The sequence below is a fragment of the Sycon ciliatum genome, chromosome 2, assembly GCF_964019385.1.
Source record: "Sycon ciliatum chromosome 2, ocSycCili1.1, whole genome shotgun sequence".
NCBI classification, from domain to species: domain Eukaryota; kingdom Metazoa; phylum Porifera; class Calcarea; order Leucosolenida; family Sycettidae; genus Sycon; species Sycon ciliatum.
Genome location: NC_088644.1, coordinates 28,881,414 through 28,897,789, shown reverse-complemented (window position 1 = coordinate 28,897,789; position 16,376 = coordinate 28,881,414). Strand labels below are relative to the sequence as shown.

Here is a 16,376-nt window from a genome sequence, read left to right as displayed (position 1 = left end):
AACACCATGATCACGGTGCATTCAGCTTCATGCAGTTCGCATCGCACGCGTCCGTCGCAGATCGCGTCGCATCGTGTGTCGCATCGCAAAAAAGCTTCTGTGAATCCCGCTATAATCTGTACATGACATGTACGGTAATCCTGTATGAAACAATTATTTTTGTTTTGTTTTTGGTTCTGCATCTGGCACACATAACAATAATTAACATGCATGCATGTTCCACTTCCAGTGCAGTCGCAGAAGTTCCAGACCTCCTGCATGTGTGAGTAAAAGAAGCGTTTTCAGCTTTTTTTCTGTTCAATGGCAATGCAATGACGGCCAGAAGCAGCTAGCCACGGCATTTGCGTCCAGGACATACTAGCAAACAACTGCTGAAAGCAAAAAAATCGTCAATGAATGTGAAATCCCGTTGCTCCGCTAAAAACAGGTGTGCAGCACCTCGGACTGACTATCGACTCAGTCGCTGCTATGGAAGCTTTATCGACTGCCGTCGTTCAGGCTGCTGGAGGTATTTGTCCACCTGCTGGTTGCGAGCAGGATAAGGAAAACATTGCACTGCGGCATGATTCGGAGGAGGAGGAGGAAGAAGAGCCCGAGAGCTCCTTGCCCAGTACTTTGGAAGGCTCTCATCTTCAAATCAATCTCCTCTCGGAGGTACTGACTTTTAGATCTTGATACTGGGGAAACCCCCGCGTAAATCATTAATGGGACAATCAGTTTTAATATAATGATTGCTGAGCTGTTTCGATGTGTACAACCAGAAAGAGTAAGATAAGTACATCACATTGGACTCCCTGTGTGTGTGTGTGTGTGTGTGAGAGAGAGAGAGAGAGAGAGAGAGAGAGAGAGAGTGTGTGTACAGCTACTAGTACATGTACGTACAGTTCGATAATAGACACCCTTAGGCCGTCATCACCGTGACACTACGTTCCCCTACTCCCGTTTACGTCTACGTCTATGGTGAAAAACCTGAACGGATGGTCGTGTCATCAGACAGGCACAGTTCTTGACGCGTGCACGCAGTCAGGTTTTTGGAGAAATTTGAACGCACGTACATCGAATCGCAGAGTCACTCTGAAAAAGGCTGGGGGAGATACGCACGTTCATACAAAAAGTCGTATGCCCCCCCCCCCTCTCCATACCACGTCTTCGTCTCCCGTTTCCTCTGCTTCCGTTTTCACCCCGTATACGGATCATCATGACAACCGACCAAAAGCTCCTTACGTGGACGTAGACGCAGCGCTTTGTACCATGGTGTGATGACAGCCTTAGGCCGTCATCACACTACGTTCTCCGACTCCCGTCTACGTCTACGGTGAAAAAACCAAAACGGGTGGTCGTGTCATCAGACAGGCACAGTTCTTGAAGCGTACCCGCGGGGGTCACGTTTTTGGAGCAATTTGAACGCACGTCCATCGAACTACAGGCTCGCTCGGAAAAAGGCTGGGGAAGATACGCACTTTCATACAAAAAGTCGTATACCATGGTATACTCTCCATGCCACGTCTAGTTTCCCGTTTCCTCTGCTCCCGTTTTCACCCCGTATACGGATCATCATGACAACCGACCAAAAACTCCTTACGTGAACGTAGACGCAGCGCTTTGTACCATGGTGTGATGACAGCCTTAGCAAAAAACGTTATGTTGTAACGGTATTACCGTAAGGGGGAAAATACTGTGATTTGGATTCGACCTTTAGCAAGATGCGCGCTATTTTTAGTACACTGTTGCCACGCTTTTATTTCGCGCGGTACAACTATTTATGTCACCATATACGCGATACAAGGTGAAATGTGTACGGACTATGCAATATTTGGCCAAAAAACATACCGTTTGTCACAACGATAAATCAGCCCCCATAACGTTTTTACGCTGCAGCTTCAACAACGCTATCTGGGTGACCAAGGTACGAGTACCGTAACAAAAATAGCGTTACCGTTGTTTGCTAAGGGTGTCTACTACGTTTGTTAGGCTGTGTTTACATGAGAATTTTCAACCCGGATTGAACGTACTAGTACGGTAAAGTACCACCAGAGCGCCCCACCATCTCGTCCTTTCGTGATCATCTTGTGCAGGTGGTTTCCTGTCTGTAGGTCCTACGACACGAACCTTGTACAAAAGAATGCACGTTGAACGTTGTGCAGTCAATCCGTACCCAGTTTACCTTCGAGGGGATGCGAGCTCCACATAAGAACATGCCACGTGTGACCTTAGTACATTAAGGTTCTCACACCGTACAAACTTAGTAGCGCTCTGCCATACGATTTTCTTCCCTTGGCTGTAAAATCAAGGTGGGGCGCTCTCGCGAGACCGGGCGCTCTGCCAGTACTTTACGGTATGTACGATGGACAAAATAGGTGGGTGTTTACATGAAGACAGTTGAACCGGGTCAATTACTGATATTCCGCCAAAAGTCCACTTCTAGAGTCCTGTATGGTCACGTGAATACTTTCGCGCGAAATTTGCCTGTGCAGTGCTGTTCAAACCTGGCACGAGATACGCACAGAAGTACGATACAGGTGGAATCCTGATAATTCGAACCCCAAAAATGCCAGAGAAAAACTTCTAATTATCCGGACATGTACCCACAGCACACAGCGCTGCACTACGCACCTTAGGCACAGTTTTAGTGGGTACTGACTGCCTGCGCATGCAACCAAACTGATTTGCAGAAAATAAAGTGTAGTTGCCTGTGTGGGGATTCACAGGAAGTGTGAGTTACGAAGTCTGAAGAAAATGTTGAACAGTCTCTGCTGGGATGACGACTACACCATAGCTCAGTGGTTAGAGCATCGCTAGCTACAAGCGAGGGTTCCTGGTTCGAGTCCTGGTGGTGACAGTCAATTTTTTCTTCAGACTTTTCCCGTTTGTGTCTTTCCCTCAAACTAGTCGAGATAAAGTGAACTTCTAATTATGCTTTACCAACTTCGAATTATCAGCACAAATTCCTTAGAAAAGAAAAGGACATATGGATACGAGTTAAGAGTAACTCTCCATCACTGTAACTGCATACTATATACAGTCAGAAAGTGCAATAACTAGGCACAAAACTGACAGAGTACTGAGACATTCGACGTCCTGACACCTAGCTTCAACACATCTCCGTAGCGCTAACCGACAGCCTTCCAACTTGGAAGGTTCAAGGTTATGAAAAGACCAAAGAGGGGAAGGCAAGCGCAACGAAAACGAGCAAAAGCTACAGTCCCAACGGAATAAAGAATGTCGATTGTTACTGGACGATGACGAGACCAGCACGATATTTGACAAAGCGGTCTAACCACAACTCGAAGCAGCAAAGCAGCACACCACCCAACTTGGGTGGGTCATAAATATCAAAGATAAGTAAATAAAGGGGAAGAAAGGGGAAGCTTTGCGAAAAGCTTTGCGAAAACGAACCTTCCAAGTTGGAAGGCTGTCGGTTAGCGCTACGGAGATGTGTTGAAGCTAGGTGTCAGGACGTCGAATGTCTCAGTACTCTGTCAGTTTTGTGCCTAGTTATTGCGCTTTCTGACTGTATATAGTATCCAGTTACAGTGATGGAGAGTTACCCTTAACTCGTATCCATATGTCCTTTTCTTTTCTACATTTATTTATGGCTCAACATCCTAGTTACAAATTCCTTAACCGGACATATCCAGTTCGAGGTTCGAATTATCAGAAATTGTTATAGAAATCATATTGATAGAAATTGGTCTCTGAAGGAACTTCTAATTAAGCAGTATGTTCTAATAAGCCATATTCTAAGTATCAGGATTCCACCTGTAGTATGATTCCTCGATTTCAACCCTCCCCCAAGGGGAGAGTTGAAATCAACCCAGGTCAAGCGCAGTGCGTCATGTATACGCGTCAGTCAATCTGTGTTCATAGCTGGTTGGAACTTGACCCAGGTCGAACTCAACCCGGGTTGAAACGCCTCATGTAAACACAGCCTTAGGAGAGTATTTTCGTGGAAGTCCAACGTGTTAGTACGCGATTTGAAAATATGGAGCGTTTGAACGAGTTTTACTACTTATAGGCCATTCACACTACGTGCAAACTCACTTTTATCGTACCGTTTCCAAGGATATTTACTCGGATACAATAAACTTGGACACGCGTGTGCAACTGATTTTTGAACTTGGCCAGGGCCCTTGTGCTGTCCCGGTGCCCTTGTGCTGTCCCGGTGCCCTTGTGCTGTCCCGGGGCCCTTGTGCTGTCCCGGTGCCCTTGTGCTGTCCCCACAGAATAACGCGGACAAAATCCTTAAAGGGGAAGTTAAGGCAAAAATTAAAATTTCACCAGTTGTAGTCTTCGGGGTGCTGAGTCGAATGGTCTTGGTCCGAGAAAGCTGAGACGCTCCCTTCCTACTTGAATCCCAATCGAACTCGCGCACTTCCACCGAAACTGGGTGACTGCGCCCTACTAGATGGGGATTTGTATGCAAAATATCACTAAAAGCGCCATTTCGTTCTTATAAAAGCACGGATGACCGCGATTGGCCCATATGTTGTAGTCTTTTGGACGCTGAGTCGACTGGTTTTGGTCCGAAAAGGCTGCGATGCAGCATTCCTCCTTTATTCCCAATCGAACATGGTTGAAGAAGCGGTCACGTGCTCCTGGGTGCCCAAATCACCTGGTCACCACGCCAGCAGGCGACAACTTTCACACCAAGGTTCAACTCGAGTTCAACTCGAGTGACAGGACTGCACCCAAAAAAGGTCAAAACAGGCTAGTAAGTTGTACCCTGCAGGCACGGTGACCAGGTGACTGGTGTACGCAGGAGCACGTGACCGCTTCTTCAACCATGTTCGATTGGGAATAAAGGAGGAACGCTGCATCGCAGCCTTTTCGGACCAAAACCAATCGACTCAGCGTCCAAAAGACTACAACATATGGGCCAATCGCGGTCATCCATGCCTTTATAAGAACGAAATGGCGCTTTTAGTGACATTTTGCATACAAATCCCCATCTAGTAGGGCGCAGTCACCCAGTTTCGGTGGAAGTACGCGAGTTCGATTGGGATTCAAGTAGGAAGGGAGCGTCTCAGCTTCCTCGGACCACGACCATTCGACTCAGCACCCCGAAGACTACAACTGGTGAAATTTTAATTTTTGCCTTAACTTCCCCTTTAAATTATGCGCATAATTATGCGGGCGAAAACAGGCCATTATGCGGCAAAGTCGTACAAACTCGTGGGCAGGCACTACGTTGTACATTTTCAACATCCTGTACTGTTTTCTTGTACATTCCCATTCATAATGCGGTTTTTATGCAAACTTTGTCGAAAACGCGGATGAAAGCCAATAATGCGGAAAATTGCGTGTCCGCGGAATCGCGCTATCCCGTGGGGACAGCTTGTGCTCGTGATTTTTCATTGCCCGCGAGCAAGTGTATCGGTTGTTGAAAGAGCGTGCTGCAAATGTACTTTGTAGTAGTGCGTGAACTATTATTTCAAAAGGGAAAATTAAAATTTCCGGCATTTTCAGGACGTCACTACATGGACGCGTGCAAAGTTTGCCCTGCACCATGTGAACTGGGTCACGGTTTGCAAGTGACTTCTTTGGCACACGCGTGCATGTGTTTGCACGTCGTGTGAATGGCCTATAAGGCTGTGTTTACATGAGAATTTTCAACCCAGGTCGAAAGTCGGTACGATGAAAACTATAGGGAGGGGTTTACATGAAGACAGTTGACCCGGGTCAATTACTGGTATGCTGCCGAAAGTCCACTTCTAGAGTCCTGTATGGTCATGTGCATGCTTTCGCGCAAAATTCGTCTGTGCAGTGCTGTTCAAACCTGGCACGAGATACGCACAGAAGTACGATGGTACGATTTCTTGATTTCAACCAGGGTTAAAAACGCAATGTGTCATGTAAACGCTCCAGTCTGTCTGTGTTCATGGCAGGTTGAAACTCGACCCGGGTTGAAACGCCTCATGTAAACACAGCCTTAAACATGCCGGTTCCTTTGAGTAAGAGAGAAGTCCATCTGTTACAAGCACTTAACTCTGCTGTCCTTGCAGAGTACTTGACTCCCCGACCCATACACACACGTGCACACAGTGACACCCACACACATGCGCACATCGTGACACACACATACACACGCACATGGCTCTGTATGATCGTGTACGAAGACAGCAACAAGATTCCACCGGCAAAGCCGAAATGTTTTTGCGGTTGGTAATAGTCTTTGAAGGATTTCTTTAGCGTTGCTTTATAGTATTCATTACCTTCTGTTTGCTCTTGGCCTGTGATAATCTCTCACAGTCACATTGTTTTGCTCATAGAGCGTCCTTCTGCATATCTTGTCCTTGTACATGTATGTGTGTGTGTGTGTGTGTGTGTCTGTGTGTGTGTGTGTGTCTGTGTGTGTGTGTGTGTGTGCGTGCGTGCGTGCACCTGTGTGTGTGTGGGGGGGGGGGGGGTGTGCGTGTGTGTGCATGCGTGCGTGCGTGCCTCAGGCCAAGAGAGGCTTGGAGCGTACACTGCTCAAGCGGGATGAGGAAATTCAAAAGCTCCGTGCCCAGGTGGCCCGACCTCCTGGACAGAATATGTAAGTGGCATCTATGATTAATACAGTACACGTATTGTCAACCTTCACTACATGTACACTACTGTCGGTCGCGGAAGAACTGGGGGGGGGGGGGGGGGGGAGCAGCCTCCTAGCCTAGACCGTTCTTATTTTCATGTATTACAGTCTATGCACAATTGAGTCACTGTGTATACACTGGTATGCTGTGCTTGGTGAAAACGTGAATGGCGATAAACCTTGAAGGACGTTCGCACTACCGATAAACTAACGTTACCGTTACGTAAGTTTTGCAGCTCTCACCGCGGCACTGAGAAGGGACTTTCCCTTTTTCCCCCAGCCTGAGCACCTTTTTTACTGCCGGAATGCAGTTACCGCCGCAGCAGCCACGGCAGTAAAACGTTTGCGCCGGTAACGTGTCAGTAACGTCACGTGATCGAATTACCTTGGAAACTTTCCCAATCGGTCACTTTTATCGGTAGTTTGAACGCGCCTTAAAGCCTTTCAAAGTTTGTCAATAGTTGAAAAGACTGACCGGCGAGAACGTTTTTCATGGAGACTAGATTGTCCTCCTCCGCAAACATGTATGAAGCATGGAGTACTAAAAAAAATACTCCCTGGTATGAAGTACACTTGCTGATGTAGTAATGAGGCATTGTGTGGTCATTTTCCATGCAAGGTGAATCTGATTTAACAGTGCAGACTAGAGGGATTTGCGATCAACGGTCACATGAAACACGGAGTTGCAATGGAGTTCTCGCCTCGCGTTGCTGACTTGCGGCCCGTGCATAAGTTGTTCTTGCCCCTTCTGTTCTGCACCAGCAATATTTTCCAGTTGCCGACGAATCCCGCGCCAATGACGGTAGAGTCAAGTTCTCCCCTTCAGCTCGTGTCGCAAGAGCTGCAAACCCTTCAGGAAGTCCATCAAGTACTGATCAAAGAGCATGAAGATCTGCATATCAGGTGAGGCGCTCAATGTCGTTATTGTTATTATTAGGAACTACTGTCGTGGACATGGAAATCCAGTCGAATGACCGGGGCCGGCTCCCTCAGCGCGTACAGAACGTTGAATGCAGTGCACAGGTCAGCAGGGGACACGATAAGATTTCGAAATTGCTCTGACACAATGTCCTGCCACTTCTGGAAGCGGTCGGACATGGCCGGACACTGTGATTTTTTTACAAGTCTGGTACTCATAATAAAAAATAATTATTATTGTCTTCACCAATTTCACACACGACACCGCTGCATAATGCACACATGCATGTACATGCTACATCACACTGCGGTATTGCTGGTCACATCAAGGATGATCATCACACAGATCTCAAGTAGTGTAACACTGATTCAAATCACTGTGCGTTTTTCAGCAAACATAGCAACTGTGATATGAGCGTGCAGTGTTTCTGCACATTTCGGATTTGAGCTGGTTTTTCAGCGGCAGATCAAAGACATTCATTTTTACGCAGTCGACAAAAGACAAAGTGGGCACCTGCTTGCCCATTCTAACTTCTTGTTGCCAGCTCCAAGATCGACAACATGTCATTACTCGAGTTGGCTGAAGGCTCCCATCTTTGCAAACGCGATGTGCTCTTTGAACAGCACGTAGTTTCTACGCGACGTTGAATTTCTGACTAATCTTCGCTGCTGCTGCTCCGTCGATCTTGCACAGCGCCTGTGCAACAGGAGCGTAATTGACTGGATTTGCAGAAGACTGTTCCTTTCGATAGAGGCATATCGCAAGCTGGCACACATTTCTGACGCCTTGTTTCCCTGGAACAGGGACGTTTTCAATATTTCGGATTGTGCAAGCGCCTTGCGTAATAGTTCCTATTGTAGCGAGAAAGCGAAAAAAATTCATTTCAAAACTCCTCGATCGTTTGCTACGCTCAAACTGGAGCTACACTGAAGTGGACAGCGCCCTGTCATGCTGTGAAACCCTCTTGTCACAGGTTGCTGCTCCCACTTCGTGAGACTTCTTCCCAGGCAGAGCGCCATTGTCTTCAGCCGTTCTCTTTCCCAGCGACGCTATTAATTTTTGTGAATTTCGATCGGACAGATTGTCCGTTCAAGAAAAAAAGCGCCGGATTCGAATCGAAAATGGTCGGAAAATGTCCGATGTCCGACCGCTTTCGTGTCCCCTGGGTCAGTCATGTTGATCCGATGGGACCAGCGCGCTGCAGCGCATAGATGCATGTGTGAACCGCTTACCCATGGCTGCGTGGCCAGCGCCCTGGGGCCGCTAGACGTGCGACCGGATTTCCATGTCCACGACAGTAGTACTCGACTGGAGTGAGTGGAGACGATTGAAACTCAAATTCTCAGGTTTGCTCTAGCTAGGCTGTTTGTTCACTTGTAGAGAAATATACTTGATGGACACGTCCATTCCCACAGCACTGCAAATCTGAACCACCTTCATTAATGTTGTGAAATTGTATTACGACTATGATTTACGCATGTTGTTGTATTTGGTTCTTGTCTTGTGGAGTCCAGTGTCTGATGTCATATGTGGTCTAAGTGTACGCACGAGTATGGTGTGATGTGTGATGTTTATGGTATGTGGTGCATGCAAGAGTACGCGTTGTCAGAGTGTGAGGATCTGCTTCCGTCTGTGTGAGAGTGACTGTCAAGTGAATGCTGTACATGCGCAGTGCTAGTTTGGTCTGGGAATGAGAGTCATGTGTGATTCGTCCGTGGTCTGGTTGTCTTGGTCTTGGTCATGTGTTCTGTACGTATTAGTCCCTGATTGGTCGTCCCGATTTGTCGTCGCAATATTACTGCTTGTTCTTGGTTGTTTCTTCGTGTCTTTTCCGTTGTCTTTTTCTCGAGTCTTGTTTCTGTCTCTCTCCTCCTGCGCCCTCGTCATTTGTTGGTATAATATAAGACTTAAGTATTGAAGATACAATCAAGAGTTTGCGTTGTTGTGTGGCGGGGGCCAGGGGGAGAACACTATTTCATTAAGACTAAGTTTCGGCACTTTGCCATCTTCAGGAAATGAAACAATGATGATGTGAAATACACAACGGAGCAGTCGAACACATCTATTGCAGAAGATGTCTGTATTGCTCTACGTGCCGTGGTTACCTGGCCTTGTTGTACAGTCAGACCTCGCTTATCCGGTCCTCTTTTATCCGGATCCCTCAGCATCCGGAAGAAAATCGTTGGTTACCAATTTGCAGCATATGCCATGCATACATACAGCATGTGTGTTCGACTATCCGGTTCCCTCGCCTATCCGGATATCTTTGTGGAAAACGGATGTGTGCGGTTATGCAAGGTCTGACTGTTGCTTACACCGTAGCGAGCCGTTGATCTGGTGATCTGGTGTGGCGGACTTCTATCTGATCTAAACAAGACTGTACATGTACCTTGCTGTTCCACTTCTACCGGTGCTCAGATGCCAGCAGGCTAAAGATGTCATGTTCCAGTGCAGTCGGGCGGAGGAACTGGCCAAGGAGAACCTAGCCAAAATGGAGCGAACCAACGCCGTAAGTCTACAGCTCCTGACGATGCCGGGTGTTTTCTGCTCGGGCATTGCATAGTCGCTTGCTCCTATTGTTTGTCCTGTCGTGCTCTTTGTGCATCTATGACTCATGGCGTTGGGCAGCCGGCATCTCTGTTTTCTGCATGTCCCAGACCAGCCATGTTTTGCTCTGCCTTACGCTGAGTTGTATTTCCTTCTTTGGCGAAGCCCAAAGGGAGAGCGCGTGAAAGAACTTGTATCCGTTTCTGTTCGCATTCAGCTGCTCAACGAGGAAATGGCTGATGGCAGGCGTCGTGTGGATGAGCTGACGGAGACCTGCAAGACACTGCGCATCAACTGCGGTGACTTGGTATGTTTCAAGCTAGCCTTTGAGGTCAGGCTTGTGATGATAGCTTATATGCCTTTCTGGCGTGAGCTTTGAGCCACACATTGGCAGGCCATAACTTGCTGTCTTTGCGGATGGGTGGTTATTTCTGGAATTGGTTTCTTTGCACCTAGATCCTCCGGTCGCAATCACATAGATTCTTTGTAATGCGTTGGTCATCTCCGGAGCCAAGCACCGGTATGTGTAAAGTGTTGCTCAATGAAATCCGACCTTAGAAATACAACTATTGCCGGGCGCTGTGCAGCTTCAGACCTAAAAACACTGGAGCTGTGGACTGGTGCAGGGCGCTAACTTTTTAAATTTTTCATGAACCCATCAATGAGCACGACTGTACACTTCCTGCTGGAAGTATAATTTTGCACTCTTCATGGTACTACCTAAGTTAGTACATGGAACTCAGGTGGACATTGAGCACAGGGCCACATTGCACGCATGGCCTTTAGCACCTCGAACACCCTCTCATCCACTACTTGCTCTCTCATACACTACTTGCTCTCTCATACTCTACTTGCTCTCTCGTCCACTACTTGCTCTCTCGTCCACTACTTGCTCTCTCGTCCACTACTTGCTCTCTCATACACTACTTGCTCTCTCATACACTACTTGCTCTCTCATACACTACTTGCTCTCTCATACACTACTTGCTCTCTCATACACTACTTGCTCTCTCATACACTACTTGCTCTCTCATACACTACTTGCTCTCTCATACACTACTTGCTCTCTCATACACTACTTGCTCTCTCATCCACTACTTGCTCTCTCATACACTACTTGCTCTCTCATACACTACTTGCTCTCTCATACACTACTTGCTCTCTCAAACACTACTAGCTCTCTCATACACTACTTGCTCTCTCATCCACTACTTGCTCTCTCATCCACTACTTGCTCTCTCATCCACTACTTGCTCTCTCATCCACTACTTGCTCTCTCATACACTACTTGCTCTCTCATACACTACTTGCTCTCTCATCCACTACTTGCTCTCTCATACACTACTTGCTCTCTCATACACTACTTGCTCTCTCATACACTACTTGCTCTCTCATACACTACTTGCTCTCTCATACACTACTTGCTCTCTCATCCACTACTTGCTCTCTCATACACTACTTGCTCTCTCATACACTACTTGCTCTCTCATACACTACTTGCTCTCTCATCCACTACTTGCTCTCTCATCCACTACTTGCTCTCTCATACACTACTTGCTCTCTCATACACTACTTGCTCTCTCATACACTACTTGCTCTCTCAAACACTACTTGCTCTCTCATACACTACTTGCTCTCTCATACTCTACTTGCTCTCTCAAACACTACTTGCTCTCTCATACACTACTTGCTCTCTCATACACTACTTGCTCTCTGACACACTACTTGCTCTCTCATACACTACTTGCTCTCTCATACACTACTTGCTCTCTCATACACTACTTGCTCTCTCACACACTACTTGCTCTCTCATACACTACTTGCTCTCTCATACACTACTTGCTCTCTCATACACTACTTGCTCTCTCAAACACTACTTGCTCTCTCAAACACTACTTGCTCTCTCAAACACTACTTGCTCTCTCATCCACTACTTGCTCTCTCATACACCGTGCACACTTTCCTGTCTCTGACCTAAATTGCCATTCTCCTGTTTGCGCCGGCAGGAGTCCAAGATCAGGGAAATTCAAGAGGAGGAAAAGCAGCGCATTGCCAATGAAGTGGAAGCACGTTGTCGAGACAAGTTGGAGTCCAGCCAAGAGCAGCACAGCATGGATATGATGCAACTAGTGGAACAGAAACAGCGCCTACTCCTCCGTGTTGATAGTCAGGTACGATGTGCGCTCAATTGCGCATGAGCGTGACCACATGTTTGATGTGCTTTAGTTTCTCCATGGCTGTGCGTGTCTCTTTCCTGCCAGAGCGCAGAAACTGAGTATGCCATGATCATGTACAAGTATCTGGATCTTCATCTTGCTGTGCGTAGATGCAATCATGCGCTGTATCGTGTGCCTCTAAGCTACCGTGCATGCTGGTGTCATGAGGTCAGTTGTCGACAAGTTGCACCGGTGTTCCCCATGCCTCGTTGTCTGGCCTTACTCTGCAAACAAGGAACTAGCTTTTTCACCTACAGATAGTATTCTTAGACCTGTTATCTGTTTTCTTGTGGCTCCCCATGCTCAGAATGATCGCATTGCCCAGCTTGAACGGTCGTTACAGGACTCGTGGAACAGTCGGCCTCGCTCACAGGCAATAGACTTGGCAGAACACATTGTTGCTGACGTTGCTGATGGCCAGTGCGCCAAGACGAGTGGCCGCGGCAGTTTCAGTCCGGACCGGTCCAAGCCACCGGACATGGACGATAGTCGTACGAACCTGATGACGACGAGCTTGCCGACCAATAGCGCACTGCACAGGTCTGTTGACTGGTGGTGTACAGTACTCACCACATACTCACAAGTAGCCATGCTCAGCACGGCATGTGTTGTAGACAAACAGTAGGGTACAGGATTACTCCTGTAAATGTTTTTTTCCCCTTCGAACTGCCAATTCATCTTCCCAGCATTTCCCTTGACTCTGTCGTGTCGTGGAATTAGAACAATTCAGCCAACTGCTATTTGAACAAGGTTTTCTTGTCACTGTGCATATGTTGTGTACAGGGGTGGGTCACTTCCAGCGCCCTTATTAACGGGCTTCCGGGGCTTCTCGTTCACTCGCAGTCGCAGTGATGGCAATAGTCAGCAGCAAGCGGCGCAGTCAATCAGAACGAAACTGCAAGACATCAGTACATCCATGTCTGGGTAGGTGTGTACGCAATTCCCCCTCCCCACCCCCTTTCATTATTTTCATTTGTCGGGTTGTTCTTAGCAAGCACCCCCCTTTCATTATTTTTCATTTGTCGGGTTCTTAGCAAGTATCTGGTTCTGTACTGACAGACACCCTCAATTGTGCTACTATCTCCTGTGCGATCTCCTGTACTATCGTTGGGGGGGGAGAAGAACAAAGAATCTCACGTGGGCACCCGAAAGCAATTTGCTCTCGGGTGGCATGTGTACGTACAAAACTTTCTACACAGCTCTCACCCATCCTTGAATATCGATTTTGTTGATCACTCTTTAAAGAATCATTGGTGATATCACTGATATGACACACCTGGCGAAATGGGGGGATTTGAGTAAATGGTGTACATGTATATGTAATGTGGAGTGGAGTCTTCAACTTCACTCTTTGTAGAACGTATTTTGTGCATATCCGAACATTCAAATGGGTACGCTGCGGGACCGAAATCTCTTGAATACTATTCGTCACGTCAAGAAGTCGAACATTCGTCGGGACTGTTATGTGGCTGATTACTGCACGGGCTTCACAAGTACATGTACATTAGACAAGAGAGAAAGAGTTTAGGTTTTGTTTCAGCCCTAGTTTTAAGTTCTCGCCATGACTAGCAGTCAGATCATTTCATCTTGGAGGTGGGTTTCTCGCCAGCGATGCGCGCTAGGCAAGGCCCAGCTTTCTTTCTCACAGTATCTGCACTGATGAGGCCTCATACATGTACTCAATTGGCTGTGTTGAGCATTGAGCAACTGCCATTGAGTAAATGAAGACCTATATGCACTGATTATCTCTGAACTGTACAGGAAACTCAAGGAGATGACAGCAACTTCGCCTAAGCTCAGCACTAGCTTTGAGAGCAGTCGACCAGCCAAACCACCGCCGGCTGTATACAGCCATTCACAACTGCCGCAAGCTGTCAATTACCAATGGGTAAGTGATGCGTCGGGGTTTCTGGATGAATTCGTTTGGGCCCCATCCAGGTCTGCGAGGTTGTTTGGCAGGCATCTACGATTCTGTGGCATCACTAGTGTGTTTGTTAGGCTTTAGGACGCTTCTGTTTGGGGAAATGAAATCAATGCATGGTGCGTTATCCTCCGCTTTATTGACATCGTGAGTCTACTTTGGTCTACATGGGCTTGACGTTTGGGACTTTTGTACGTGCTGTTGTTCTTGTACCTAGAGTCCTCACAAAGGCGAGCTGACATTTTGTACGTGCTGTTGTTCTTGTACCTAGAGTCCTCACAAAGGCGAGCTGACATTTTGTACGTGCTGTTGTTCTTGTACCTAGAGTCCTCACAAAGGCGAGCTGACCTTTTGTACGTGCTGTTGTTCTTGTACCTAGAGTCCACACAAAGGCGAGCTGACATTTTGTACGTGCTGTTGTTCTTGTACCTAGAGTCCTCACAAAGGCGAGCTGACAGCGCTCATGTTCAGTCCACGGGGATCCTACCTGGCTACGGGGAGTTCGGATTGTCTGGTGAAGCTCTGGGAAGAAGGAAGTCGAGGTCAGCATTGGTGTTGATAGTGGTGTACTTTGCAGACTTCTATGCCATGCATCACTTTCTTCCATTAAATTTTGTCTCCTTGCAGCATATAATAAAGAGCAAATAAGCTCCCAAGAGTGTACAACTCTAGATACCCTTTCTATGGGGTCCGCCGATGGCGAAATCTCACAAAGTGTGGTGAAGTGTTCGCGTTGTGCATTCCCAGCTAGCTCATTTTTATCGAGCAACGGAGTAATACAAATAGCACTCCAGGGGCGTCACCCGTGATGGGCACTGGGGGCACGTGCACCCCCCTAAAAAATTCGACCTTGGTTTTTTGCGAACTCCTGGTTATGAAAAGTGTAGTGCTGGTAGAATCTACTATTAATAAACTGCATGCACTAAAACTACTAGTACTACTGCGCTGCCGCGATCGCGTGACTTGGCGTGAGTGCATGTAGCGAGTGCAAGTACATGACCAGTAGGCAGTACGACTCGTAGACTAGTTACACTGAAATGGCACCAAATGCCTGAAAATTCTTGCAATTGCCTTCAATTTTTGAAATTTTTCCAGGGGGAGGATAATGAAGAATTCTTGTCCCCGATCGATCATAGCGTCTTCTTGGCTTGTTGCAGAATCAAAAAGTCTTTCATTGTAGTTACATTGAAACGGCACCAAATGCCCGGAAATGCTTGCAATTGGTTTCAATTTTTGAAATTTCTCCCCGGGGAAGGCCCCCGTACCCCATGGCCACCCCACCTCCAAAGTCGGTGCGACGGGCCTGCTATCAGCGAACTTTTTCGTGTTTTCCTGTGCAAAATTCCTGTGCACCCCCCCCCCCCCCCCCCCTGTGAAGGGGTCCGGTGACGCCCCTGCACTCCCTGACAGAAACCCACTGAGCGTGTGCGAGTCATCAGCATGATCATGACAGATATTCGGACTGCGCGTAAACTGACCTCCGCTGTATGTAGTCCCAAACGTACCTGGAACCTGTGATGTGAGTTTTCGCCGTCAAATACCCCGTATGCGGAGTTGCACACTCTTGGGAGCTTATTTACTTTGGATATAATTGGTTTGTCTGGTAGTATTGATGTTGGTGATTGTCTGCAGTGAGCTGCTGGACGGTTTCATCATGATGATTGTAGTGTTTCTCGAAGATTTCGCACACTGCACATTGCTTGGTCTCAACAGTCGCACACATTGCTTGGTCTCAACAGTCGCACTTCATGGTCTCTTTCCTGTGAATGTCTTTTCTCTTTCACCGAATTTTCCGGCCCGACATGAAAGCTTGATGAAGGAGAACAGACGTTGGCAGCAAAGAGACCATGTGGCGTGACTTGGGATTCTGTAGTCCTTGTCATGGCTATTGCTCATGTAGCATTGCTAATCATTCTCTTCATGTCTGTGTGTGTGTCACGGTGGTCTTTGCCTTCACAGAGTTTTCTCTTGTTCATCAGCTCACTGGATGTACACAGGGCATTGCTCAGCTTGACTTTGACTCTGAGGTACTGGTGCATGTTGATGTAGTCTTGGGGTTTTCTTCTACATGAAAATACTACCGAAGGGATTTGAAAACACCAGTTCTTATGGAAGGGCAATTTGCTATCCAACTTTCCATGTTCACCGTGTACTTCATTTCCGCTATACTGACTAAAGGACTTGTCCGAGGCAGACCTTCCA

At 47.3% G+C, this 16,376-nt stretch overlaps 1 protein-coding gene across 1 annotated transcript in view; it reads left to right on the top strand.

The window, feature by feature from the left end:
* The first annotated feature begins 194 nt into the window (after positions 1-194).
* The window catches only part of LOC135809579 (autophagy-related protein 16-like), a 22,226-nt gene continuing 6,044 nt past the window's right edge, over positions 195-16,376 (top strand). Inside the window, exons 1-11 of the mRNA XM_065322957.1 lie at positions 195-654; positions 6,444-6,535; positions 7,334-7,474; positions 9,909-9,999; positions 10,255-10,344; positions 12,044-12,208; positions 12,561-12,793; positions 13,037-13,177; positions 14,015-14,141; positions 14,608-14,716; positions 16,134-16,201. Of these exons, the coding sequence (XP_065179029.1) occupies positions 469-654; positions 6,444-6,535; positions 7,334-7,474; positions 9,909-9,999; positions 10,255-10,344; positions 12,044-12,208; positions 12,561-12,793; positions 13,037-13,177; positions 14,015-14,141; positions 14,608-14,716; positions 16,134-16,201 (1,443 nt within the window). The 5' untranslated portion in view covers positions 195-468. The remainder of the gene's footprint in view (positions 655-6,443; positions 6,536-7,333; positions 7,475-9,908; positions 10,000-10,254; positions 10,345-12,043; positions 12,209-12,560; positions 12,794-13,036; positions 13,178-14,014; positions 14,142-14,607; positions 14,717-16,133; positions 16,202-16,376) is intronic.